This window comes from Salvia splendens, chromosome 20 (assembly GCF_004379255.2).
Source record: "Salvia splendens isolate huo1 chromosome 20, SspV2, whole genome shotgun sequence".
Taxonomy (NCBI): domain Eukaryota; kingdom Viridiplantae; phylum Streptophyta; class Magnoliopsida; order Lamiales; family Lamiaceae; genus Salvia; species Salvia splendens.
The window spans coordinates 27,613,651-27,640,759 of record NC_056051.1 but is presented as its reverse complement, the minus strand read 5'-3'; the positions used below and the strand labels follow the sequence as shown (position 1 = coordinate 27,640,759).

Below are 27,109 nucleotides of genomic sequence, written 5' to 3'. Positions count from 1 at the left end.
GAACAAAAAGCCCTATTTATAGACTATGGACCCTAGGGTTGATTCGACCTAATCCTATATCCATCGGGAAAGAATCAACAAAGAAAACCCGACTCGACTTAGGCACAAAAATAAATAATAAAAATACTAAGAGTTCAAAAATAAAACAAATAAAAATAAAGTAAATAACTAACTAATTAAAGATAGACTATGCAGGTACGAAGTCGCCCCATCTCTTCGGCGCCTTTACGTTCCGCTTGGGCTTTGACGTCGCAATAGAGTCCTCCGCCGTCGGGCGTGACTCTGCTCCTTCGGCCCGTCGTGGTTCAGCCGTCTGTGGCGGCTCTACGGCCTGAGGTACCGTATCATGTTCATACTATATTTCCCTAAAGTATATACTGTTTTCAATTTTTGGTGATATAGTGTTTTCAATTTTGGTGATATAGTGTTTTCAATTTTTTCATATTATATGAGATCATTTTAATTACATTTTCGAGAAAACCCAAAAATAAAAAGAATTTCATAGATTCATTATTCCTCGTCTGGTGTGAATACATAGTATACTAGAATAATATATAGCCGCTCGTGTTTTCATCTCCCTTTCATCTTTTTTCCTATTTGCATTCGCTTTCTCTCTCTAAAAGGTTTCGGCGATTCCTGAGTTTCTTTTTCATATATACATTTTCAAATATATATACGCACACTCCATTTCCTGTTTACGCGACGCCGTTCAGTCGCCGGTGATTTCTCGTTCAGTGGTAAGTGTTGCCTCTCATCTCTCATGGATTTGGTCACAGATCACCAGCACACTAACCCTACAGCTGTTTTGTGGATTCTTTTTTTGTTTTCTTCTTTTACCATTATTTGTTTTTGCAACAGTTGCGTGGCAGCGAATTCAATCCAATCCAATGTCGGTTTTCTTGGTTCATCATATTGATTTTCGATCATAATGTTTGAATTTGATTTTTATGGGTTGAAAGTTCTGCTTGCGAATAAGTTTGAATTAAAGTATGAGTTTATTAAGATCTAATACTTGCTTGAACTGGATCCTATGTAGTTAAAATGAGGTTTTGCACTAATTCTCAATCCTACTATTTATCTGTACAAACGTTTGTATGAATATCTTCTTGCTTTAGTGTATTTCTGGTTCTATCATAGACAGTGTTATTCTGCTGAGATAGTTAAATAATCCATACTGTGGATGTTAGGCACGGTAGCAAATGATCAAATGCTTATGTGTGTGACTGTTAGACTACATAAAAGTAAGCAATATGCTGCACCCTAAGGAAGATATGCGAGATTTTTACTGACAGATTAGTTTTATGGATATCTTGATAAAGACATGCCGAGATGAGTCATGTTTTGGCATCAGGACAGTCATGAAACTTTCTGATCTGTAATAAGTGAAGCAGAGCTGGTAATGATAGTTAAGAAGAACAGTTTCCACTGATTTTCATGCGATGTGTTTATTTTTCATTTTAACGTGCAACTTTATTAGCTTATTAGTTGCTTTATGGAAGAATGTATTTAATTTCATAAACACTCCTTTTGTGTAAGTTCAATAGTTCACTACACATTTTAAGTAGCTTTACTAATTTCGCTATGTTCGTCTGCAGCCTGTGGTTCGATTAATCAAGTTTTCTCATCCAATAACGAGAAAGGAATCATACCTAAACCATGCTTATCTTTTTAGTAAATGTTGTAGGACATTAGGAGCTTCATTTAATGAATCTTTGCATTCTTGTATGAGCTATCTCTCTTTTATTGTCTGACTTCTTTTTGTCATTTTGCAATTGATATATGATCAATTATGTCATTAAACTATGAAGTGTTTCTAAATGAGATAATTGTAATCAGAACCTAAATGCCTGCTGCAAAGCTTTACTCAAGTGGAACTCTCAATGCTATGAAATCAGAAGAAGGGAATGATTCCCTAGGCACCTTCATCAAACAAGCTACAGGAAGGGAGCCTCTTCTCCCTTTTCCAAGGACAGTGGATGGTCCAGTGCAGTGGATTCAATTGCTTAATGCCTTAGATCAACCAGGTATTAATATCGTTTAACAAGTTTGGCTGTCCGTACACAGTATACGAACAAAAAATACCTTAATTGTGTGGTTATAAAATGGGTTATGTGATCCTATCTTCATCATTTAAGGTATACAAATTTAATACATACAGATGTGATACGCTTTGTTTGCAACAGTATAGAACATTGTATACTTCTTTTAATAACATTTACGGTGTGTAAGCGTTATGTACTGAGAGTAATAAATGTACAGGCCACATTTCCTATTAGTTCAAGTTTTTCGTCGGTTCTTTATTGTACTACATAATTGGGCTATTTGCCGAAAGCCCTGTACTCTATGGCCCATAGGAAAGAGAAAATTAGGGTTGTTCACCTAACAGATAGGGCTCCTCATTTCTTGCATCAATAATTAAGTTACCGCCGCTCCTCTACAATCTTGTAATTGTCCTCTGCACTTGATCAGTTACCCACAATTCTGATCTGAAGCCAGTACATTTTCTGTAAAGAACTTTGCAAGTAGAGTAGAAGTGTATTTTGTCCTATTCGATTTGGGTGCACTTAATTTTTTTTATAATTAATTTGCATTTGATAGTTGTTTCATTATTTTCACAATGCTAGATACAATGTTCAACATTTAACAATAGCACCCACTGTCTGCTGGTTTTTGGCATATGTCAAACACTGCAAGCACCATCGGCAGGCGAAAGGATTTCCTTGATGTTTGTCACTCATTCTAGTGCAGTGTTTTCCTTCACTGGATGCTTGATTTGTACTAGATCTTGTTTTTTGTTTTGCAAAAGGGCATGTTTGGTAGGTTCTGGATATTAAATTTTGTTTGGCTATTAATGCTTGTTTCTTCTTTTAGTTGTAGATTTCTCTGGTTTGCCCTTGCTGACGCCTGTAAAAGTTCAGATGCAAAAGTGTGAGAAGTGTTACCGGGAGTTCTGTTCTCCTATAAACTACAGAAGACATATTCGAGTGCACCGCCGCTCCTTAAATATCAACAAGGTTGCCAAACTTTTCTGAAGCACCTAAGAAACACACACAAATTAATAGCCTGCTTTCTATGAAGCATTAATTAAACATCTATGCATATGATACATTATCTATTGGTTGTTGATATCTGGGAGAATATCACCAACATTTTATTTTGAGTCTCACATTCTATAATACTTAATGTTTGTGTGGATGCTGTGTAGGAATGGCACAAAAATAGGGATTTATTAGCTGAATTTTGGGATGAGGTAATTACTTTCTTGTTTGCATTCATTTTTTGCTTTTCCACTATATTTCAAAAATTCACTTTTTGCTGTGTGCAGCTTTCATTGCAGCATGCTAAGGAACTAGTGTCATTTAATGACATAATTCTTAAGGTAGCTATGCTCTCCCTTTTTTTATCTCTATATAATTTGTTTGTTATGATGTTATGATTAATGCAAAACTTAGTAGCCTATGCCATTTAACATGGGGAGTCATCCATTATGCTATCATACCTGCTGAATGTGAATAATTATTGCACAGATGACCACCCTTAGTGTGCACAAAGCTTTAAAATTTTGATTTAGAGTCTTGAGTATTATGAGCTCCTATTTCTATGTGGTTGAAATTGGTCTTTATTATTTCTTTAATCATTGACAATTTCACATCCTTCCAATTGATTCTGAAAGAATTTTTCTAGAAGTGGAACTTGTGGTTCTGCTCATATATATTTTGAAAAGTTACTTTGAGCTCCTGAACTATAGTATTATATATGTGGATACATACTGCTTGTTCTTAAAAATTCTTTCCCCTTTCTCATTGATTGAACTTAGATTTGTTTCAATGTTTATATATTTATGGAATACTGTTCTAATTCTTGTGTTTCCCAAATGAGATTGGATCTCTTTGGATTCTGCAGTGGAATATCTCCTTTCATTTTCATTTTGGTTAGTAGGAGTCTTTACCACTTTTCCATAATGTTATGAGGTGTATGTTGTATTCTTACATTAAAAATATTACTTTGCCCATGTTTTCTGTCAGCACTATTTAGTTGTAATAATTCACTTTCTTTTCTTTGAATATCTTCTGGCATACTTTATTTTAATCCAGTCTCACATTCACATTTGTTTATTTGGTTTTCAATCATCCTCTCAGGATATTCCAGGATCATCGGTAGTTAAAGCTTTGTCTTCCTCTCTCCGTAAAGCAGGGGTTTGGACTCTCCCACAGGCTTATGTGAAGGCTGGTGCCACACTTCTGGTGAGGAGGCTTCATTTATTTTTATTCCGTAATGCCCTTTGTATAGTTTTGCCACATGCAATGCCTTCATTTTGTCAAATGTTTCATACAATTCTTTCTTCATCCCAGGATATCATCCAAGCTAAGCCTTCCAGATTACCGATATCCTCACAAGAACTGTTTAGCATCCTTGATGATGCCAGCGAGAGAACGTTTCTGTGTGCTGGTACAGCTGATTCCGTGCAGAACTATGTTTTTGATGGAGAAACTGCTAAAAATAGCCTTGAGTTGAAGAACCTAGTAGCGCTTACAAGCTTCCTCTTTGAGCAACTACTGGTATTTGCTCTTATTTTCTCTTAGTTTTCAACTTTTCAGTAATTAGCAAAGAATACCCCACCCCTGCTGTTGTTAAAAAGTAAACTTGCAGCTCTGCATAATCTCAGTAGGGTGTCACTGAAAAAAAGAACTATACATGTTCAATATTATTTAGCCTTTGTCATTTATACACATTCATTCTCCTAGCCTTATTTGTAGCTTCAACCAAATTCTTCTTTTCACGTTGGGGGAAATGATGTTTCAGTAACAGGAAGTATATTTGACCTCTGCTATGTATCCTCCCCTTATCCTTGGCTTAGTTGTCATGACTTCAAATAACTTGGATTTACAGTATACTACAGTTTAAGTTGTTATTCTTTCACAACCAGGTCAAGGCATGGGTTGCTGACAAAGATGCAGAGGCTTTGAGATGTCAGAAGCTACTTGTGGAGGAGGAAGAAGCTGAACAAAAAAGGTACACAATATTTGTTTGTAGGTGTAATTTTTCATGGTTGATTTGCCAACAGAGGGTAGTGCTGTGAATGCTTGGTTATATTTTAGTGAGATATGCTTGCTATATTTGTGTAACTATTCTTGAACTGCTTAGACCTGAGACATGTATAACGCCGATAAAAAATTCATGCGAAATTAGGGTTAAGACATTGGGCATCCATAAGTGGATTAGGTTGCAGGAACCGGAACAAATGTTTCAACACTGATTACTTTGTTTGAAATATTACTAGGCAAGCGGTGATTGTGGAGAGGAAAAAACAGAAAAAGCGTCGTCAAAAAGAACAGAAGGTCAAGGAGCAATACTGTGGGTGCAGCAGCAATTTGAATGTCTACATTGATGCCGTAGATAGGCCAACTTCAGCCGAAGCATCTGATATGTCATCCCCATCCGGCTCCAACTCAAACTCACAAGCGGTGCCTACAACCATAGACTCAGTTCAACCCCAAAACAAAGAGTCAGATGAAGATATAGAAGTGCAGTTTGATGCTAGCAGCGAACATAAGAAACAGAGGGACTCCCCAGCAGTTGAACTCCAGATGTTGGTTGCAAATGGTCACCGGCATGCAGCCACCAACCGTTTGCAGGCTCTGAAGTCACAAAGGGGCAGCCGATATGGCCTCCATGCAGACTTGAATCCACAAACATTAAAACCTGAACTTATGCACAAGCTTGGTCCATCCAAAGACCGAAGAATTGAGAATGGAAGCAAAGTCTGGACCAAAAAGTTCAAAAATAACAATGATTGGGAGAACCCGAGGCCTCCTTCTTTGGAAGAAGTGGAAAGTAACCGAATAGAACAAAATAACGGTGAGGTGATTATCGGTTCTATACCTGTCACGCTGAAAAGTTATTATGATCAGCAGGAAGCAAGTCCCCCAAATGAAACACAAGATACTTGCAGCGCAGAGCAGCTTAAGAAGAAAAATGCTTCAGAAAAGCCTGTGAAATGTAATTCTCTGCAGTCTGGCACCAACCGAGCACCTTCAAAACTTTGGAGGCCTGTTAGCCATGGTGAGACAAAGAACGTGCTGACAGTTGGTAGAATCAATGAAGATCTCGAGGATAGTGCTATGTTGACTAAGGTTCATAACCATACTCCCTCCAGTGAAAGATCAGGGCAGTCAGAGTCCTTGGACAGTGATGGTTGTCAAAACGGGAAGCAATTCCATGTCATCTCAGATGATAATGCTCAAGGAGGATTGATGCCTTTCTACAGTGAAGCTGTGAAAGAGTTTCTTGCCAGGAGTATGCCTTGTTTTACCTTTATCCCATTCTATACGGACATAAATTTCCAAGTTAAATTCTTGTATTGCTTTATTGCCTTGCAATGAGCCTTATAAACCCCAAATTGGTGCAGGATGGAAGGAAGCTATTGCCGGAGACCACATAAAGTTAGCGCTTTCATCAGAGCGTGAACCTCCTGGACGGCCTGATGTTCAGCCAGCATCAGGTCCTCCTAGAAGCAATGGTGAGAATCAGTGTGGCAGAATCATTCAAGCTCAGGTCGCTAGAAAGCCAGACAAGAGTGTGAAATTCAAATACATACCGAAACAGAAACAAAAAGCTACCCCGTAGGTACATTTGATTGTTCAGAATTTGTTTAGTTTAGGACATTGCCCTCAAATTTCTCTCGGAGGTTACAGTTTTACAGTGGTCGTCCATCGGACAAGTGAAGGAAATTTTATAGAGGAATCCGATTTTTTGTTTTCGAGCAGTGGTGAGCTCGGGGGGGGGGGGGGGGGGGGGGGGGGGTTGGTTCTCTAGATCACAAATCTAGTGCATCGATTATTTTATTGCTTACTAAAGAAATATCGCCCTTATTAACATGATTACGTATATTATTAGAATCACATTTGAATCAGTATTTCATTCCAAAGATTTACTTATCATGCAAACTAATGGCCCTACTTGTGATGTGACAATAATATGGGTCAATATTAGTTTTGTTAATACAGATAAATACTAGTCAATACATATAAATGTATTCCATTATGGTTGGGTGAATTATTTCATAAATTGCTCAACAAGTGCCACGTATGCAACGGATACAAAACCTCGCATGCACACTCTGTGTGTGTAAAAAAAATCCATATTTGCTCAGCAACAATTCTCATTAACCAATCATGTCGGGCGGAATCGGTCCATCGGCGACATAACACTCCCGAGCGAAGACCACAACCACCCCGAAACCGCCAACGCCGCTCTCAACCCCGCGGGAAAACCCTCCGGCCTCTTCACCTTCCGCCAGCTCAACGCCCTGGCAATCGGCGTCGTCCTCTCCGCCAGCGGCATGGTGAGCCCCGAGGACCTGGCCTTCGTCCTATTCACCCTCGTCTACATATACTTCATCTCCAAAACCGCCTTCCCCCCGATCTCGGCCTAGCCCTTTGTCTTCGGAGAGAGCAACAAGCTCCTCAGCCTCTACGTGGCCGCGGGGGCCGCGATCGGCCTCTTCCTCCCTATCGCCTACATATTCGAGGGCGTATTCGAAGGGGATAAGGAGGGGATCAAGGCCGCCGCGCCGCACGTGTTCCTCCTGGCGAGCCAAGTCTTTGTGGAGGGGTTGTCGTTCTCCGGCGGATTCTCGCTGCCGATCCGCGTGTTTGTGCCGGTTTTCTACAATTCGCGGCGGATCTTCACGATCGTGGACTGGATTAGAGGCGAGATCTGGAAGGCGGACGGGAGGTATGAGGGGAGTGCGAGGAGGCTGTATGTGGGGAGAGCTCTGGCGGTCGCCAACATGGCGTTTTGGTGCTTCAATTTGTTTGGGTTTTTGCTGCCTGTTTATCTGCCCAAGGCCTTCAGGATTTACTACCAATCATCTCACATCAAACCTAATTAAATTCGGCATATTCTGTTTTCTTAGTATACTTCCATTTGATTAGCAGATTTTATAATTCCTTCCATCTCTCTTTTCGTTTACCACACATTTCATTAATTACAGTGTTTCTACTTTCTTCATCTAGTTAATTTCATTTCATCATCATCATTTTCAGTTGAGGGAAGGATTGTTATAGTGAGATTTTTTTTAAATACTACTAGAACTAGATTAAACTACATAATTTGTTGTTTTGTACTACTACTCCATTAAATTAATTAATTGAATATTATAATTATGTTTGGGTTTCATGGATTTACAACAAACTTATAAAATATAAAACAATAGAACCTGTTGGATCATAGTATTAAAAATTAAAGTCTAGTTCACAGCAATATTAAAAATTTAAAACTAAGTAGCCATTTTATGTGATGAAAAAGAACATTGAAAATGAATATTTTTAAAAAGTGGATTAGAAGAAGGGCCCACGCTATCAAGGGTTGTTAGAGCATCCGGACCGGCTAGCCGATTCCAATCGGCTGGCCTGTCCGCTCGCCGAACCATTGCAGCCGGCGAGAGGAAAATCGGCGAGAAAAAGGGCGAGCGCACGCTGATTTTCGGGCGCTCGCCGATCGACTGGCCGCCATTGCAGGCTCCCGATCGGCGAGCAATCGGACAATCGATTTTTTATTTTTTTATTTATTTAATTTTCGAAACAAACGCGGGCTCAGACTGGAAGGCGGCAACTGACCCGTGGAGAAGAGGTTTCTTCACTCAAAGCTCGAAAGTATGCGGGTCGATTTGGATGCCGCCGCGGCACTCAATACTTTTTTAAAATTTAAATGTTATTATTGAATTTTCTCGTATATGTGTCGTAAATTTAATTCCGTATTTTGTGTGATTGATAATTATTTATTTTTTATAATTTTGTTTATTGTATTGCTAGTCTATTGCTTGTCCAGTTGTTTGTCCTGATGATGTGACAGGAGGAGTTTTTAAGTACTGATGATGTGGCAGGAGGAGTTGTGGCTAACCTATGGCTTGTTATAAGAGCATCTCCAATAACCGGCGTCACCACCGCGACGCCGATTTTTCGCCGACGCCGGTTTGACGCCGAACCATTGGAACCGGCGTCGGCGAAATCGGCGTCAAAATCGGCGTCGCCATGCCGATTCCCGCGCTGACGCCGGTTCCGACGCCGATCCTCACGGGCGCCATTGTGCGTCCCGGATCGGCGCCAAACCGGCGTCGGATTTAAAAAAAAAAAATTCGAAAACACTATATATACGCGCGTTGAACCTCATTTTCATTCGCACCACTTGTTTTAACGAGTATTCTCTCTACCTTACTCTCTGTTCAAGATCAATTTAAGAAATGAGTAATGCTGGTGGTAATGGTGGGGATGCGGATGAGTACGAGCGTATGATGAACGAAGAGCTAGATGCCTATACGAGCCGTGAGGTTGATCGATGGATGCAGAGTTATATGCAGCCGGCGGCACCTCGCCCACGACCAGTTGTCCACCGTCGACAAGTGGTGCATCGTGATCATGAAGCTGCACATCAGCGCCTGTTCACAGATTACTTCGCAGAGGAGCCGCGTTTTGACGCCAACCATTTCAGGCGTCGTTTTAGGATGAGGCGGGACTTATTTATGCGTATTGTTAACGCATTGGTGCAGCGATATCTGTATTTCCGCTTCAGGCACGATGCGGCTGGCAGACCCGGCCACACCCCTATTCAAAAGTGCACTGCGGCAATCAGACAGTTGGCCTACGGCACCGCGGCAGACATGTGGGACGAATACCTCCACATCGGTGAGACGACTGCCATCGAATGTATGAAGTATTTCTGCCAGGGCATGATCGAAGTATTCGGTGATCAGTATCTCCGAAAGCCTACCCCCGAAGATTGCCGGAATCTGCTGCGGATGCACGGGGATCAGCACGGGTTCCCGGGAATGCTAGGCAGCATAGATTGTATGCATTGGGAATGGAAGAACTGTCCCGCTGCCTGGAAGGGGTTTTACACGACCGGCTACAAGGGAAAAAATCCCACGATGATCCTCGAGGTCGTGGCTGATTACCGGTTGTGGATTTGGCATGCGTATTTTGGGATAGCCGGTTCGAACAACGACCTAAACGTCCTCAACTCGTCGCCCCTTTTCAACGAGCAGTGCCAGGGCGTCGGTCCGGCCATCAGTTTTTTCTCCAACGGCAACCAGCATGATATGCTACTACTTGGCGGATGGGATATACCCTAGGTGGCCCGTCTTTGTGAAGACGATCCGGTGCGCATCAGATCCGAAGAAGGCCTACTTTGCGACGCGGCAGGAGTCGGCGCGAAAGGACGTGGAGCGCGCATTTGGTGTGCTTCAAGCTCGATGGGCTGCAGTTAAGGGACCAACGCGTTTGTGGCATGTCGACTGCATTGCTGATATAATGTACGTCTTTATTATCATGCACAACATGATCGTCGAAGATGAAGGTGTACAACTGACTGATTGGGCCATTGTGCGTCCCGGATCGGCGCCAAACCGGCGTCGGATTTAAAAAAAAAAAATTCGAAAACACTATATATACGCGCGTTGAACCTCATTTTCATTCGCACCACTTGTTTTAACGAGTATTCTCTCTACCTTACTCTCTGTTCAAGATCAATTTAAGAAATGAGTAATGCTGGTGGTAATGGTGGGGATGCGGATGAGTACGAGCGTATGATGAACGAAGAGCTAGATGCCTATACGAGCCGTGAGGTTGATCGATGGATGCAGAGTTATATGCAGCCGGCGGCACCTCGCCCACGACCAGTTGTCCACCGTCGACAAGTGGTGCATCGTGATCATGAAGCTGCACATCAGCGCCTGTTCACAGATTACTTCGCAGAGGAGCCGCGTTTTGACGCCAACCATTTCAGGCGTCGTTTTAGGATGAGGCGGGACTTATTTATGCGTATTGTTAACGCATTGGTGCAGCGATATCTGTATTTCCGCTTCAGGCACGATGCGGCTGGCAGACCCGGCCACACCCCTATTCAAAAGTGCACTGCGGCAATCAGACAGTTGGCCTACGGCACCGCGGCAGACATGTGGGACGAATACCTCCACATCGGTGAGACGACTGCCATCGAATGTATGAAGTATTTCTGCCAGGGCATGATCGAAGTATTCGGTGATCAGTATCTCCGAAAGCCTACCCCCGAAGATTGCCGGAATCTGCTGCGGATGCACGGGGATCAGCACGGGTTCCCGGGAATGCTAGGCAGCATAGATTGTATGCATTGGGAATGGAAGAACTGTCCCGCTGCCTGGAAGGGGTTTTACACGACCGGCTACAAGGGAAAAAATCCCACGATGATCCTCGAGGTCGTGGCTGATTACCGGTTGTGGATTTGGCATGCGTATTTTGGGATAGCCGGTTCGAACAACGACCTAAACGTCCTCAACTCGTCGCCCCTTTTCAACGAGCAGTGCCAGGGCGTCGGTCCGGCCATCAGTTTTTTCTCCAACGGCAACCAGCATGATATGCTACTACTTGGCGGATGGGATATACCCTAGGTGGCCCGTCTTTGTGAAGACGATCCGGTGCGCATCAGATCCGAAGAAGGCCTACTTTGCGACGCGGCAGGAGTCGGCGCGAAAGGACGTGGAGCGCGCATTTGGTGTGCTTCAAGCTCGATGGGCTGCAGTTAAGGGACCAACGCGTTTGTGGCATGTCGACTGCATTGCTGATATAATGTACGTCTTTATTATCATGCACAACATGATCGTCGAAGATGAAGGTGTACAACTGACTGATTGGGCCACCGACGATAATGAAGCAGGTCCAAGCCACGGCGTCACCACCGCCAACGTACGAGGTGGGGTACCGCACGATGAAGAAGCCCTCCAAGCACATGCCGACATGCGTCAGACGGAGGCTCATATTCGACTGCAAAAGGATTTAGTTGAAGAGTTGTGGGCGCGGAGGATTGCAAGGCGTTAGTTTTTATGTAAATTTATGTAATTTTTTAAATGTAATTTTTTTAATTATTGTACTTTTTTTAAAAAAATTAATGTACTTTTTAAATTTTAATATTATTATTCGAATTTTCCGTATTTGTCTCGTAAATTAAATTTCGTATGTTGATACGAGTGCAAATTAAATTATATAATTGTTATTAGTGATGTGGATAGGTAGTGTGAAGGCTATGTGAGGGCTATTTGATGTCTAGTTGATGTGGCAAGCTGATGTGGCAGGAGAATTGTAGTGCTGATGATGTGGCAGTGTGAAGGCTATTTGAGGGCTATTTGACGTCCTAACCTATTGGAGATGCTCTAATTGGAGATGGTCTTAATATCCGGTTTTGCAATCTATCAGTGTTATGCCGTGAGAAAGAAAATGTGGTTCTTCAGCAATAAAGGGCCCTTTGGCTTTTATGCCACCTCCACGGCGGAGCAAGTAACCCAAGGAATTGATGGCTCCGGTCTCTCCGCCATTGTTACAGGTTACTCATTTTTACCTCTGTATTTCTACTATTATGCGTCTATCTCATTATAATTTGTTACTTGATAGTATTATATATTCGAGCTAATTTAATCTGCTGAAACTTAAATATTCAATTCCCTTTGCAAAGATACCAGTGAATTTATTTCAATTTCTGCTTTCTTCCTAGGAAAGAGAATATTTTTCCTTGTTCCCTTTTTAATATGCAAAGTTCTAATTTGATTGTTGGAGTTTCGAATCACGGGTAAGCAGATTAGATGACATCGGTGGATTGAAGCTATTTTTGATCAGTTTATAAGATCTATTTATATCACAGATAAGGAAATCAGAGCATCAATTGTAATTTGTTGTGTATTATCATATCTTGTGCGAAGTCAATTCATGACCTAGCCTTGCCTCTCTCTGTTTACAGGAGCTTCAAGTGGTATTGGGGCTGAAACTGCGAGGGTACTTGCCTTGCGCGGTGTACATGTCATTATGGGAGTTAGAAATGTCGGTGCGGGTCATCGATCTAAGGAAGCAATCATCAAACAAGTTCCATATGCAAAACTTGATGCAATGGAGTTGGACCTCAGTTCTATGACATCAATCAGGAATTTTGCGTCAAATTTCAATTCTTTGGGCCTTCCTTTAAATGTGCTAGTGTTAGTATCATTACTCACATATATATATTGATAGCTTGGATTTTGTAACGCAATTTGCGTTTATATTCTCTTTGATCTCATAGATATATCTTAGTAGTAACTATTATATGTGTGCTAATACCATCTAAGGTTCCTTCGCCTAATATGTTTAACTTTTGTTTTCCAAGAATTTTTGGACCATGTTAGGTTCCAAAGTCTAATGAGCTTAATAAGGTTCAAGCAACTTTACTTTAACTACTAATAATGCTCACTAGATAAGACCACGATGGCAACACAAGACAAACTTCACCTGTATTTACTAAACATACTGAATATCTCTCTTTTCTGGGCATTATTTACTAAGTCCTTGGCTCATTCTTTTGGGTAATGGTTCAAACGATTTATAATTACCTTTTACGTTTAAGGTGTCTCCTTGTTTTTCTTTTTGCTAGAAACAATGCTGGCATTATGGCAACACCTTTCATGCTTTCAGAAGAAAACATAGAGCTGCAGTTTGCAACAAACCATGTAGGCAAGAACTTTCAGCACTCAACGTATATCATGGACTGAAATTAGTTAAAATTTTGATTTCAATAGGATACAGGTTGATGATTGCTGATTGACAAAGAATTATAAGTTATTAAGAGTTACATTCCTATTAAAGTATTTGTATTAGATGACAGCACTCAAGTTATGTCTTTTTGCAGGACATTTCCTCTTGACAAATTTGTTGCTGGAAACCATGAAGAAAACTGCTGATAAGTGTAAGCATGAAGGAAGGATCATAAATGTCTCTTCCCGAAGGCACAAATTTCCATACAATGAAGGAATCCGTTTTGATAAAATTAATGATGAATCAGGGTATGCTCTTAAACAGCAGAAATCTATTTTATATATCTATTGCAAGTCTGTTTTTCTTGGTGTGATAAGTATTATACTGCATTCAAGATGCATTGGCCATAAATATAATGAATGAGACTATGAGAGGTTTGTGCACTTCTGTAAATTGAGGCTTCCCATTTGTAATGCATTTAATTCATATCGGTATATCCTAAAAAGGTTGATATTTGATAAAGAAAATTAAGTCTTGATATAGCCTAGAAGTTTTGGGAAAGAGTTTTTTCCTTTATCTCTGCAGCAGGTTGGGAGTTCCGATATTTTTTGAGAAAAAGTTTCCTCTCAGTTCATAGACTGATAAAAATGGGAAATCCAAGAAGTACCAACATATATCTATGAACATGTTCAAAGAACCCTTAGATTTACCAGTGTTATTATTTCCAGTCTCAAGAAATGATGCATGTGGTGATGTACAGGTACAACAGCCTATCTGCTTATGGACAATCAAAGCTTGCTAACGTGCTGCATGCTAATGAACTTGCTAGGCGTTTGAAGGTATTGGTTGACGAAAAGTTTTTTGTCAGCTGATCTTCATATAAATAAATGGCTATTTCCCATCCTCACAACAGTGGATGAAGAAGCTCGCAAGATATTTTTTTCTCGAGATATTAGAAGGCATTCCTTGTAGCTACCTGATCATAAAATCTCAACCTTTCTAGTGGGCATGCCATGACACATGTGGATAGGTGCCTTATTTAGTTATATTCTTAACATGCTTGACTGTGTCTTTTAAAGCGTAGAAGCTACAAATATGTTTGACTCAATTACGTTGGTGACTGAAGATGATTTTAATAATTAACATGCAATACATTCATTCAGGAAATTTGTTTATCCCATTTTTGCATCCACAAGTTTTATTTTTCCAAATGTGCCTAACATAGCAACTCTCATTCATGTCTCATTCTTTTTTTGAAGGAAGAAAATGTGCAAATAACAGCTAACTCCCTTCATCCCGGAGCAATTGCCACAAATCTTTTCCGTCACTACAGCTTTTTAAATGGTAATATCTTCTTGTCCAGTTAATTCATCTTATATAACTGTTAAGTATCCGATCTAATTCTTTTCTCTTTTGGTTAGTTCAGGTCTTGTTGCAGCTCTTGGTAAGCACGTGATGAAAGATGTTCACCAGGTATTTTACTTCATTAGCAAGAACAGTCATGTTTATCTTTCTTTTGAAGTAAGTTTAGGCTCTTGAGATGGCTGTAAAACATAATGAAATAGTGCTGTTTACTTCAAAACCCCACTTTGAGCATGGTAGTGTGTGTGTATATATATGCATTGGTGGTCCAAATGTGTCACTGTCTTCTGATAAAATCCGCAGTTTTCAATCTGGTTATGAATTTTAGCACCATACAAATTTGGACAGTGGTGACCTGTGCAAGAAAGCCTCCAATTATCGACATTTGGCATGTTCGTCTTGAATGAATTGCAGGGAGCAGCAACAACATGCTACGTCGCATTGCATCCAGATGTTAAAGGCATGACTGGGAAATACTATGCTGACTGTAACTTGGCTGAGACAAGCTTGCAAGCTAAAGATCAAGATCTGGCCAGAAAGCTATGGAACTTCACCAATAACCTCATAGACAAATCTACAACTTAGTCTAGAACTTTGTGTTATATTTTGTAGAGAATAATTATCTGTTTGGTTACTTTTGGATCATGTTAGTGAGAAAATATAGCATTCTATATCTACCCTAGATCTAAAATGAAAGTAAATTCAATCATAGCATTCATTATGATTAAGAGGAGTCACACTAACTCACTGCTTAAGGAATTTAATTCATGTAATACTTTGAGGATAGAAATGTAATAAATGAAATGAGTGTCAACTGCACCGCCAGTAGGGGGCGCTGCAGCCCCTCCAAATTCAATACTCCATTGTACGGCAACAGTTCCTTGAATCTGGAGAAGCCCTCCTCCGCCGTGAGCTCCGCCACGTCCATGGCCTCGGCAACCTCGACACCCTACATATCATCGCCATACACCACCTTGTACACCCCATCCTCATCCTTCTCGAGCTTCCCAGCCAGCTGATGGAACTCCTCTAACACAACAGCCAGCCCATCTTTCAGTTTCTCCACGGCGGCGCCGCCATCGTCACCGCCTTTGTAGAGGAGAAGCTTCTGGTTGTAGTAGAAGGCGAGGTAGGGAAGATCGAACGTGACCAATTGACACTCTTTCCTTCCAATTAATTTTTTGGGCTTAACATATGTTGTGTTGACGGTTTTGATACTTCCCACTTTCTTCTCACCATTTGCAAGTTCACCAGAGCCATGTCCAAGAAAAATCTTTACAAATAAACCTTAAAATTTGGTTTTTTTTGGCTTGTTAAATGGATTATTGCGGATGTGCACATATTTATAGTAGTAGTATAGTTTGGTGTAGTTGGGATTGCATTTAATAGTTTTCATGGGTATAGTTGTAAGACAACATTTTGGTGGGAGTTGAGTCCCACAATAATCTATTTTCACCCACACATCCTTGATTAATTATTAGATGTGAAATGGTGTTTATTATACGAAGTAGTACTACTATATAGTAAGATAGTATTGTCCTAAATCCTAATGTTTATAAAATGTATTCATAAGAATATCTCAACACTTAAAAAGGTAGTACTATACATTTTGATACCTAAACTTATTCACACACTATAAAATTTATTTGTCACGTCGGAAGTTGGTGAAGATTTGTCTACTCCCCATTTATTAACTCTAAAATTTATAGCACACATGGTAGAGAAGATGAATAGATAAAACATGATAATAATGCATAATTTTAGATTTTTTTTATCATATAGATAGATGAGTTATTTATCCAATTAAACTATTTTTTATTGATTTTTCTAACCTATCAAAGAATAAATGTGAAAATATGGGACCTACTTACGTTTAAAACTAATACGGAGTACTATAACGTATGAGAAGGCTCTGCCCAATTTCCAAAACTGAATCGGCGGCTAATATAATTAACCGTTCAGAATTATATGCAATACTGAACCATAAATGCTTCTTCCATTTCTCGTTTCATCTGTCAATATTAATGCTGGCAATTATATGATTCATATCTTATAATTTCACCAACTTGAATCAATGTATTGGTAATAATTTACGCCAGCTAATTCAAACGATAATACTATTAATGCAGTTCTGTTATAATCTTTTATAAATTAATTGATATAGTTTTTCATTGGAGGAAAATTAAATAGTAGTGATCCATTAATCTATTTCCTGTCCAATTTTATCTTTAATTTTATAAATATACTAATAATATTTATACAGTTTGAGATGAGATGGAAGATTAAATTACGATTTATGCACTTCATTTTTGCTTAAACTGTAAAAGAAAAATTAAAGGATATAATGATATGGGGTAATATTGAATGTAAAATAAATTGACATGGTAAAATATCATAGGTGGCCAAAAAAGAGAGAAAGATTAAGAACCAGATAGAGCGGAGGAGGGGCAAATGCGGCAGTGAGGCCGAAGAGGGTGGTGCGGCCTCCGCATTTCACACCATTGAGACGAGCCGAAAAAGCATATCCACCCCCTCCATGTGTAGAAATATACTCCCTCCATCCTTGGCAATTAACCAAATAACCCAAGCTAATTTTGACCTGATAGTAATACTATAAACCGAACATGCGGTAATAAGATACTCCATATTGTTATGTTTGCAATTGTCTTGACACATACTCCTACTACTATATATATATGTAATGTAAATAATGATAGTTATATGAATAAATATTGTGAGATATCGATTGGATGAATTGATAGGCTAGTTATGTGATGAATTGAGAGTGGCAGAATGCAGAATTTGTTTGAGAACAAGGTTTCTGGCTCTATTTATGGTCATGAAACACAAGTACAAATGTTCTTCCAACTCATCCAACTGCTCCATGAAGCTCTGGTTATTCTTCTTCAGCTGGCAAGCCACTTCCTCACTACCTTGCAGCCCATCATCCCTTCTCTGCACCCACAGTTGCACCAACCCATCCACCCGCTCCAGCTCGTTGTTAAGCCGGGCCACCAGCCGGCCTATCGTGTCCAAGTCCCTGATCAGTATGTAAGTCCCCTTAGCCGCCGTGTCCAGCTGAGCCGACCACCTAGCCAGCTCCTCCATCGAAGCCAGCTCCACCATCACGGTGGGCGCGGCCACCAGCATCACGAAAGCATGAGCCGCCACGACCACCACCAGCGAAGCCGTGACGGCCACCAGGAGAAGAGCTGACCCGAGCTTCACCTTCTCGAGGCGTCGGAGCTTCAACAGCGCCTTGTCACGACGTGACTCGAGCTGTCTGAGCAGGTCGGAGCAACCGGCTTGCACGGCTCGGAGACGGCTCATCGATGCGCCTAGCAAGGAGAAGGGGTTGGATCTTGAGAATAAGGTCACCCGGGTCACCACTACGGGTAAATGGTTTATTTTCGATGGGTCTTCCAAGGATTTGAATTTCTTCCTTATGTGGTTAATATCTTTGAGGAGAAGCCCGCAAAGATGAGAAGCACAAGAGGTATTGCCGAAGTAGTCGGTCAAGAGAGGTGAAATCTTTGGGTGGATGCGGGTCGTGCTCAGGATCCGTTTTACAGTGGGCTGATCCGGATCCAAGAGATTCTCCGCGAACAGCCGGTACGAAGGCAGCCGAGCTGCTGTTTTGGAGCCCAGACTTCTGTGAGGGGTGAGCTGCCGTCGGTTTAAGGCAAGAACGTGTGTCCAAAAATCAGTGTAAGATTCCGTCCGAAAAGCTTTAGCGTATTCTTTGCGTATGTCCAAAATTTCTGGGTTCGACTCATTTGGTTCGGTCGCTTCCCATGCATGGATAAAATAGGTCAGATATAACCAAACCCTAGCTATCATATGAGGAGTGATTCATTAAGTATTTTAGATATTCATATTTTCGATGCATGTACATACCTCAACAAGACCAATCTAATTGGAGATAAGTAGTAGTAGTAGTATTTAGGTGAAATGATTGAGAAATTATATAGTATAAAAAAAACGAACTTACAATTGGATGAGAACAAGGTCTTGATTTTGGAATGAAGTTTGATCTTCATCCACCTCTATCAGCTCTTATGATGAATGTGTATCCTAGTTTTTTCCAACTTTTGATTGAGGAAAAAGATATGAGAAACAAGAAAGTATTTGATACATGCATTTACTTCTGAATGAATGAATTAACTGATATATGGAGTATAATTGCGTCAAATGTATATACCTTGGTGGTAGAGAGGATTAATTTATGATTTCATGGACCGATCGAAGAGGACTAATGATACTTTTCACCTTTTATAATTGTGTGGATAACTTTTCTTATAAGTATTGAATTAATTGGTAGTAAGTTAAGCATGAGAAAATATTTGCTTCAATGTATCTTAGAAGGAAAACTTGGAAAGATGTGGGGAAAAAGATTGCGTTCCTAAATTTTGTTCTACATAACTCTATAAAATTCTACTATTATATGATGATAGTACTCCATCCGTTCTCTGATAGTCGAGTCATTTTTCTATTTCGGAAAGTTCCCTCATAGTTAAGTCATTTTCATATATAGTTACTTTAATCTCTCTCTTACTTTACTCTCTCTTACTTTATTCTCTCTATTGTATTCACTTTTTACTCTATTCTCTCTACCTTTTTCTCTTTCTTACTTTTTTTATCTATTTATTTAGCACACTCAACATTCATTTCTTAAACTATGTGCCGAAAAGTTTCGCATCAACTATGAGGGAACAGAGGGAGTACTACATATACTTCATAATTCTATTATTTGTTTGATCAATACCTTGGTTTGGTTACAAGATTCTTGAGATTAAGATGTCCTTAAATTATCTGGAATTAACATCACACGAAAGGTCAAGACTCATAAGACAAGATTAATCATAAGAGACGTCATCCAAAGACTAGGTATCAGACCAAATTCATCTAATCGAACAACGTACTACGAGAGACTAATTAACTTGTACGTCTATTCCATGAAACCTAATACTTCACGTAGTGAACGCCTATGAAATTTAGGAGAGTTCAATAGATGCTGAAGTCTGACATATTTTAAGTTACTAGACTTTTTGAATAATGCTCGTTTAGTTCAATAAAAAATTTAGATCATGCCACATGCCTTCAGTCAAGTGATAAGGTCTAATATATTAAAACCCCCAATTAAATAGCAACTATGTTATCAGACCTTGATTAATTTATACGGGGATATTTATATTTTGCCTACATGATTTTTCCCTCTTTTTTTGGGGTGGGGGCATGGGCCAAACCTCCTTGATTAAGAATTTATTTTTATTATTGTTGGATGATTGATTGCGTGGAATGCATGGAGCTTAATCAAGCTCATTAATCGACTGTTGGAGGAGGTTAGCCGTGGAAGAATCTGTGTCGTCCATTGCATGATTAGTTAGTCGATGAATGCTAGCCGTTGGATTAGATTCGGTTAGTCATAAAAGGTTAGCTGAGTTGTATACACATACAACACTTGTATCTTCTTCTTCACTCTGTAATTCACATTCATCGAATAAGATTCCGAATCAAAACATCTGAGCTCTCAAGTTTCCTCATCTTTCAATTCTCAAGCATTGATAACAACATTTACAATTGGCGCCGTCTGCCGGAACCGAATCAAGATTCTGAATTTGGTGATTGAAGCAAAGGTACGGATCAAAAGTCTCGAACATGGCAGCTCGACTTGAAGCCGAGAAATTCACCGGTACAAATGATTTCGCGTTATGGAGGATGAAAATGCGAGCGATGTTGACACAACAAGGACTTGCATCGGCTTTGGAGACGAAGCCGAAAGATCTAAAGGAAAAGGGGGTTCTAGATGAGAAGCTCTTGATGAAGCAGGCCGAGATCGAGGCCAAGGCTCACAGCACGATCGTATTGTGCCTCGCCGATAAGGTCTTACGGGAGGTGGCAAAGGAGACGACTGCTGCAGGGATCCTCACCAGGTTAGAAGACCTGTATCTAACGAAATCTTTGGTCAACCGGTTATATATGAAGCGTAGGCTATATTCATATAGATTTCTTGAGAATAAGGGTGTGTTGGAACAATTGGAAGAGTTTAACAAGTCCATAGACGATTTGGAGAATATTGATGTTGCCATAGGAGATGAAGATAAGGCGATCATGTTGTTAAATGCTCTTCCTAGGTCATTTGATCAATTGCGAGATGCTATGTTGTATGGGAGAGATAAGGCGATTACATTTGTGGAAGTTCAAACCGCTGTGAGGGCAAAGGAACTTCACAAAGAGGGTATAAGCAGTGAAGCTGGTCCATCTATTGCAGAAAGTCTGAACGTTAAGAAGCATAAGTTCAAGAAACCCTTCAAGAAGGATCATGATGGTTCGAAATCTGTCCAGAATGGCCCAAAGGAAAACAGGTCTTGTCATTGGTGCAAGAAACCTGGTCATCTCAAGAAAGATTGCTTTGCTTGGAAGAAGAAGCAAGCACAAACTGGTGAGAAACTAGTTAATGCCACTGATGGTGAAAATGAGATGAATGAAGATCAGATCCTTAATGTAATGGAGAATGGGATTAATGGATCTTGGATTATGGACTCAGGCTGTAGCTTTCACATGAGCTCAAATTTGTTGTGGTTTCATGATCTGGGTGAATGTACTGGATCAGTCATTTTAGGCAACAACCAAGTCTGCCAAGTAAGAGGAATTGGATCTGTGAAGCTGAAAATGAAAAATGGATGTGTGATAACTCTTACTGATGTGCGGTATATCCCTCAAGTAAAAAGGAATCTGATATCCCTTGGACTTCTTGAAAGAAAGGGGTGTGTGTTTGCCTCTTCTGGTAGAAGGATGATAGTCAGTAGAGAAGGAAAGACAATGATGGAGGCTGATAGGAAAGGAAGTTTGTATTACCTGTTGGCTGAAGTACAAATCTCCACTGATCAGATAAACTCTGTTGTCACAGATGAAAGATTGTGGCATATGAGACTTGGACATCCTGCTCAAGGGAGTTTAAGGGAGCTGGTGAGGAAGGGGGCAGTGCAGACTAAAATTGATAAGCAACAACTCAAGTGTGAAGAATGTGTGCTTGGAAAGTCAAAGAAGCAATCATTTCAAAAGGGAAGGCATCTGTCTACTCAACCATTAGATTATGCCCATAGTGACCTTTGGGGGCCTGCTCAAGTGAACTCCATAGGAGGTGGCAGATACTACATGACCATTATTGATGATTTCTCAAGGAAGATATGGATCTATATACTCAAAGAGAAGTCAGAGGCATTCAAATGGTTCTCTATTTGGTGTTCTGAAGTTGAGCTTGAAAAGGGCTTGGTGCTTAAGTGTCTCAGAACAGATAACGGTCTAGAGTTTTTGTCTAAGGAATTTGATGACTACTGCAAGAAAAAGGGGATCAAACGCCACAGAACTGTCCCTATGAACCCACAGCAAAATGGTGTGGCAGAACGAGCAAATAGAACTATTGTTGAAAGAGTAAGATGCATGTTGTTTTCTGCTGGTCTGGAGAGAAAGTTTTGGGCCGAGGCTGCCTCCACAGCTGTTAAACTAATGAATATGTGTCCATCATCAAGTATTGAAGGTGACATCCCTGATTACAGATGGCATGGATCACTTGGTGATTATTCCAGATTAAGGATTTTTGGCTGCAAGGCATATGCTCATGTGAAGCAAGGAAAACTGGAAGCTAGAGCAAAGAGATGTATTATGCTTGGTTACCAAAGTGGGGTAAAAGGATATAGGTTATGGTGCACAGAACCTAGGGAATCAAAGATTATCATTAGCAGGGATGTAGTATTCTGGGAGTCTGAGATGCCTTTCTCTAATGCAAAATCTGAAACTGATCAGAGGATGGTGATTACTGATCTTGAGGTGGAGCCAATGGGAGCCTCACCTGAGGCTGGGGATGATGACAAAGGAATTGATGTTGATCCAGGAGACTCAACAACTGGTTCAGATAATCTGGAGAATTATCAACTTGCAAGGGACAGAGTTAGAAGAAAGGATGTAAAGAAGCCCTCAAGATATTCTGATTCAGAGATGTTGTTTTATGCTCTCTGTATTGCTGAGGAGGTGGAATATAGCGAGCCAGCTTCTTACAGAGAGGCAATTCAATCTTCTGAGTCTGATAAATGGATGCTAGCTATGGTGGAGGAAATCGAATCACTACTCAAGAATGGTACCTGGATACTTGTAGATAAGGTGGAGGGTAGAAAAATTGTTAGTTGCAAGTGGATCTTCAAGAAGAAGATTGAATCAGTGGCTGATGGTGATCACATCAGGTTCAAGGCTCGTTTGGTTGCCAGAGGGTTTACACAAGAACAAGGTGTGGACTTTAATGAAGTGTTTTCTCCAGTTGTTAAACACACCTCAATTCGAATTCTGCTTGCTGTGGTTGCTAAGAAGAACTGGGAAATGGAACAACTCGATGTCAAAACCGCTTTCTTACATGGTGAGCTTGAGGAAACTATATATATGGCTCAACCTGAGGGTTTTATCAGTCCAGGAGATGAGGGAAAAGTTTGCTTGCTTAAGAGAAGCATTTATGGTTTGAAACAAGCAAGTAGACAATGGCATAAGAGATTTGATGATCACATACTGACTTGTGGCTTCAAGAAATCTTTGTATGATGAGTGTGTGTATATCAAAAGTCAAGCTGGAGCACCTGTTGCATATCTTCTACTCTATGTAGATGATATGTTGCTAGCTGGAGAATGTAAGAAAGAAATACAGCTGGTGAAAGATGACTTGGCTGCAGTTTTTGATATGAAGGACTTGGGTCCGGCTAAGAGGATTTTGGGTATGAACATAGTCAGAGACAGGAAGAGGAAGCTAATATGGCTGAATCAACATGATTATGTACAGAGGCTCTTAAGAAAGTTCAAAATGGACAATATCAAGGAAGTTGCAACTCCATTGACTCAACAATTCAAGTTGTCAGTGCAGCAAGTACCAAAGTCAGAAGCTGAGGCAATTGAAATGCAAAAGATACCATTTGCTAATATAGTTGGTAGCATCATGTATGCTATGATCTCAACGAGACCAGATGTGGCTCATTCCATAAGTGTGATCAGTAGATACATGGCCAACCATGGAAGAGAGCATTGGAGGGCACTTAAATGGCTGATGAGGTATCTGAAAGGAGCTGAGGATATTGGCATATTGTTCAGGGGTGATGATGAGTGCAAGGGTGATGCAATAGTTGGTTATTGTGATTCTGACTTTGCGGGAAACATTGACAACAGAAGATCACAAACCGGATACTTGTTCACCATGTTTGGAGCAGCTATAAGCTGGAAATCGACCCTTCAAAGTGTAGTTGCATTGTCAACTACAGAGGCTGAGTTTATGGCTTTGACAGCAGCCGTGAAAGAAAGCTATTGGTTAAAAGGAATAGCTACTGATTTTGGTTTTGAGCAACAAGCTATTTCGATTGGTTGCGACAACAATAGCGCATTGTGTTTGGCAAAGCACAAGGTGTATCATGAGAGGAGTAAGCATATCGACGTACGTTTACACTTCATCAGAGAAGGCATAGACAAAGGTGAAGTAAAGGTTTTTAAGGTGCACACCGATGAAATCCGGCTGATATGTTGACGAAGCCACTGAGCAGAGACAAGTTTGAAAAATGCAAGCTCTTGGTAAGCGTATGCAAGCTGAAGAAAGATTGAGCATTCAATCAAGGTGGAGACTGTTGGATGATTGATTGCGTGGAATGCATGGAGCTTAATCAAGCTCATTAATCGACTGTTGGAGGAGGTTAGCCGTGGAAGAATCTGTGTCGTCCATTGCATGATTAGTTAGTCGATGAATGCTAGCCGTTGGATTAGATTCGGTTAGTCATAAAAGGTTAGCTGAGTTGTATACACATACAACACTTGTATCTTCTTCTTCACTCTGTAATTCACATTCATCGAATAAGATTCCGAATCAAAACATCTGAGCTCTCAAGTTTCCTCATCTTTCAATTCTCAAGCATTGATAACAACATTTACAATTATTGACAAATTAACTTGATGAAGAATATCCTTGAGCATAACGGCATAATACTTTGAACAAATTTATCGATTATTCCATAAATTCTTCTTCCTTATTGGTTGATTGTGCACAAACCATCCAATATACATCAAATTAGGAAAACAAAAGAAAATGTTTCTTGTTTAACAAAAACAGAAAAGGAGTAAACGCGACTAGCAATCCTAATCATCGTAACCAACATCATACGCCACGTCATCAGTAATATGCTCCTCCAATGCAACCACACCCACAGCCAATCCCTTGCCCATCCCCCCAAACTTACTACTTTCTCCTCCTCCCCGTAGTAGCTGCTCTGCCCGTAGCTCGGAGTAGCTCCTCCGTAAGCCAGGTACCCAGATGGGGGATCCACATACGGGTAACTATCCCTGGGTGGCGCCACCCCACATGGAAGAGCATAGTAGGGGTCCAGCGCATGATAGCCCAACTCGCGTAGACTGACGGAGACGTCAACCTTCCCCTGGGGGCGGCCAGAGGGGCGCTTTGAGGTTGAGCGCGAAGGTGGCGCGGCAATTTGTGTTAGGATCGTCGACTGCAACATTAGTTTGATATTGTCCGCTTTGGGTCAAGCCCGCACGGATTTGTTTTTGGGTCACTCCCAAAAGGCCTCAAACTAATTGGGGTTGGACAGGAATTATATACACCTTCCAACTTCCCCTACTCATCCGATGTGGGATGGGTTTGTACCCCAACAAACCGAGACATCAAACCGAGACCACATCGGGAACGCAGTTGACACGAACATGGGTCGTTCCAGCCCTGGCCCCTGGGTCATCCTGGGCCCGACCCTAACCGGGGCTCATCCAGGCACAACCCATAGCCACCTGGGCTCTGATACCACTTGTTAGGATCGTCGACTGCAACATTAGTTTGATATTGTCCGCTTTGGGTCAAGCCCCCACAGATTTATTTTTGGGTCACTCCCAAAAGGCCTCAAACTAATTGGGGTTGGACAGGAATTATATACACCTTCCAACTTCCCCTACTCAACCGATGTGGGATGGGTTTGTACCCCAACAATTTGCACCAAGGTCGACATCAACAACGTCACTGAGGGAGAGGCGCACGAACCGATGAGCGGTTTGTGTCGTCGGCAGCGTGGGCATGGACGATGTCAATGTGGAGCGTGGATTCATGGATGGGGGTATCAAAGGGGAGGAGGAGGCGGTAGACATGCCCACCGGTTCCGGTTCCGGAACCGGAACCGGCGCAATATTCCCGAACCGGAACCGTCGCAATTCGGTTCGCGGTCCGGTTCAGGTTCAAGATATTTCGAACCGGAACCGTCACCGAACCGGCGGTTCGGGACGGTTCGGAACCGGCGGTTAACTGTGGAACCGCCGGTTCCGGCGCTTAAATCGAGGCAGAGGGATGGGGGCCGGTGCTGATCTTCCAAACCGGTCGGAACCGCCGGTTTTTCGGCGGTTAACCGGCGGTTAACCGGAAAAAACCGGCGGTTAACCGCCGGTTTAGTGGCTTTCGAGGCGGCGCGGAGCACGAGGCGACAATGGAGCAGCTTTTGCAGACGGTTCGTTGACCGAACCGGCGGTTTTATTTCGGAAACCGGCGGTTTTGGCCCGGAAACCGGCGGTTCCGGCGGTTTTCCGCCAAAACCGCCGGTTTTGTGAAATTTCAAATTTTTTTTTTTTTTTAAATTTCAAATTCGAATTCTTCAAAAACGGCGAGCACTGCCGACCAAAAAGGTAAGCAAGGTAAGAGAACTACGTGGGCTTTGATTCCTCAATAAAATTGTGGATACGTAGGCACTTCAACTTAAATTTGAAAAGTTTAACTTCGAAAGTTTAAGTTGAGCTCAAGCCTTTTTCAAATTTTTTTTTCCCCCCTATTTCATAGATCATTCAGGATGCGGCTAAGTTGTACTTGAAGATCATTAAAATATATTCCCCATTTGATATTTATCAAATGGGGAATATATTTTAATGATCTTCAAGTACAACTTAGCCGCATCCTGAATGATCTATGAAATTTTTTCTCGGAATCAACCTTTTTTTCTTGCAAAATGTTGCCCATTTTCTAAGCAAACACATATCAGCACGCTATATACACTGATACACATTGCTGCATTTCTAATAGGGGCAATTTGATCTTCCAAAGCAATCAATGCATCTCGAACACACATAGTCAGAACATTATTCAAGCATCTAGCATGGAAAAAATCAGAACAAACTATCTATTAGTACTAATTTTTTCCATGCTAGATACTT

At 41.0% G+C, this 27,109-nt stretch overlaps 4 protein-coding genes across 10 annotated transcripts; 3 read left to right on the top strand and 1 right to left on the bottom strand.

Annotated features, from left to right (window-relative positions):
- Positions 1 to 559: 559 nt before the first annotated feature.
- On the top strand, positions 560 to 6,758 carry LOC121781095. Of its 2 annotated transcripts, XM_042178786.1 has the most exons (10): positions 560 to 737; positions 1,837 to 2,024; positions 2,872 to 3,014; positions 3,206 to 3,250; positions 3,326 to 3,379; positions 4,140 to 4,244; positions 4,353 to 4,559; positions 4,928 to 5,013; positions 5,282 to 6,297; positions 6,410 to 6,758. In XM_042178786.1, the coding sequence occupies exons 2-10, from the start codon at positions 1,844 to 1,846 to the stop codon at positions 6,625 to 6,627; spliced, it is 2,055 nt and encodes a 684-aa protein (XP_042034720.1). In that variant the 5' UTR covers positions 560 to 737; positions 1,837 to 1,843; the 3' UTR covers positions 6,628 to 6,758. The 2 variants fall into 2 exon arrangements, with proteins under 2 accessions (XP_042034720.1, XP_042034721.1); XM_042178787.1 differs by lacking the exon at positions 560 to 737 and having other exon boundaries at positions 1,916 to 2,024; positions 2,919 to 3,014.
- Positions 6,759 to 7,031: 273 nt separating this feature from the next.
- On the top strand, positions 7,032 to 7,894 carry LOC121781781. The gene is made up of 3 exons (XM_042179469.1): positions 7,032 to 7,046; positions 7,154 to 7,345; positions 7,436 to 7,894. The coding sequence occupies exons 1-3, from the start codon at positions 7,032 to 7,034 to the stop codon at positions 7,892 to 7,894; spliced, it is 666 nt and encodes a 221-aa protein (XP_042035403.1).
- A 4,311-nt stretch (positions 7,895 to 12,205) lies between these two features.
- On the top strand, positions 12,206 to 15,568 carry LOC121783053 (short-chain dehydrogenase TIC 32, chloroplastic-like). 6 transcript variants are annotated; one of them, XM_042181092.1, is made up of 8 exons: positions 12,206 to 12,354; positions 12,766 to 12,997; positions 13,429 to 13,508; positions 13,684 to 13,837; positions 14,290 to 14,368; positions 14,789 to 14,873; positions 14,956 to 15,002; positions 15,306 to 15,568. In XM_042181092.1, the coding sequence occupies exons 1-8, from the start codon at positions 12,249 to 12,251 to the stop codon at positions 15,474 to 15,476; spliced, it is 954 nt and encodes a 317-aa protein (XP_042037026.1). In that variant the 5' UTR covers positions 12,206 to 12,248; the 3' UTR covers positions 15,477 to 15,568. The 6 variants fall into 6 exon arrangements, with proteins under 6 accessions (XP_042037026.1, XP_042037028.1, XP_042037027.1 ...); XM_042181094.1 differs by having other exon boundaries at positions 15,240 to 15,448; XM_042181093.1 differs by having other exon boundaries at positions 15,195 to 15,448.
- A 2,069-nt stretch (positions 15,569 to 17,637) lies between these two features.
- LOC121781805 (UPF0496 protein At3g49070-like) lies at positions 17,638 to 19,119 on the bottom strand. Its single transcript, XM_042179503.1, has 3 exons — positions 19,093 to 19,119; positions 18,883 to 18,979; positions 17,638 to 18,679 (listed from the first exon to the last, which is right to left on the bottom strand). Exons 2-3 carry the CDS (start codon positions 18,929 to 18,931, stop codon positions 17,655 to 17,657), a joined length of 1,074 nt encoding a protein of 357 aa, XP_042035437.1. The 5' UTR covers positions 18,932 to 18,979; positions 19,093 to 19,119; the 3' UTR covers positions 17,638 to 17,654.
- Positions 19,120 to 27,109: the final 7,990 nt, after the last annotated feature.

Bases quoted from the DNA above. Each gene is read 5' to 3' on its own strand.
- LOC121781095 (XM_042178786.1), top strand. From the start codon at position 1,844: ATGCCTGCTGCAAAGCTTTACTCAAGTGGAACTCTCAATGCTATGAAA. The intron at 3,015-3,205 runs GTTGCCAAACTT...GATGCTGTGTAG, and splicing joins GCTCCTTAAATATCAACAAG to GAATGGCACAAAAATAGGGA. The intron at 6,298-6,409 runs GTATGCCTTGTT...AAATTGGTGCAG, and splicing joins GAAAGAGTTTCTTGCCAGGA to GATGGAAGGAAGCTATTGCC.
- LOC121781781 (XM_042179469.1), top strand. The intron at 7,346-7,435 runs GTGAGCCCCGAG...ATCTCGGCCTAG, and splicing joins TCCTCTCCGCCAGCGGCATG to CCCTTTGTCTTCGGAGAGAG.
- LOC121783053 (XM_042181092.1), top strand. From the start codon at position 12,249: ATGTGGTTCTTCAGCAATAAAGGGCCCTTTGGCTTTTATGCCACCTCC. The intron at 12,998-13,428 runs GTTAGTATCATT...TCTTTTTGCTAG, and splicing joins CTTCCTTTAAATGTGCTAGT to AAACAATGCTGGCATTATGG. The intron at 13,509-13,683 runs GCAAGAACTTTC...GTCTTTTTGCAG, and splicing joins GTTTGCAACAAACCATGTAG to GACATTTCCTCTTGACAAAT.
- LOC121781805 (XM_042179503.1), bottom strand. From the start codon at position 18,931: ATGAAGATCAAACTTCATTCCAAAATCAAGACCTTGTTCTCATCCAAT. The intron at 18,680-18,882 runs GTAAGTTCGTTT...ATGCATGGGAAG, and splicing joins GACCTTGTTCTCATCCAATT to CGACCGAACCAAATGAGTCG.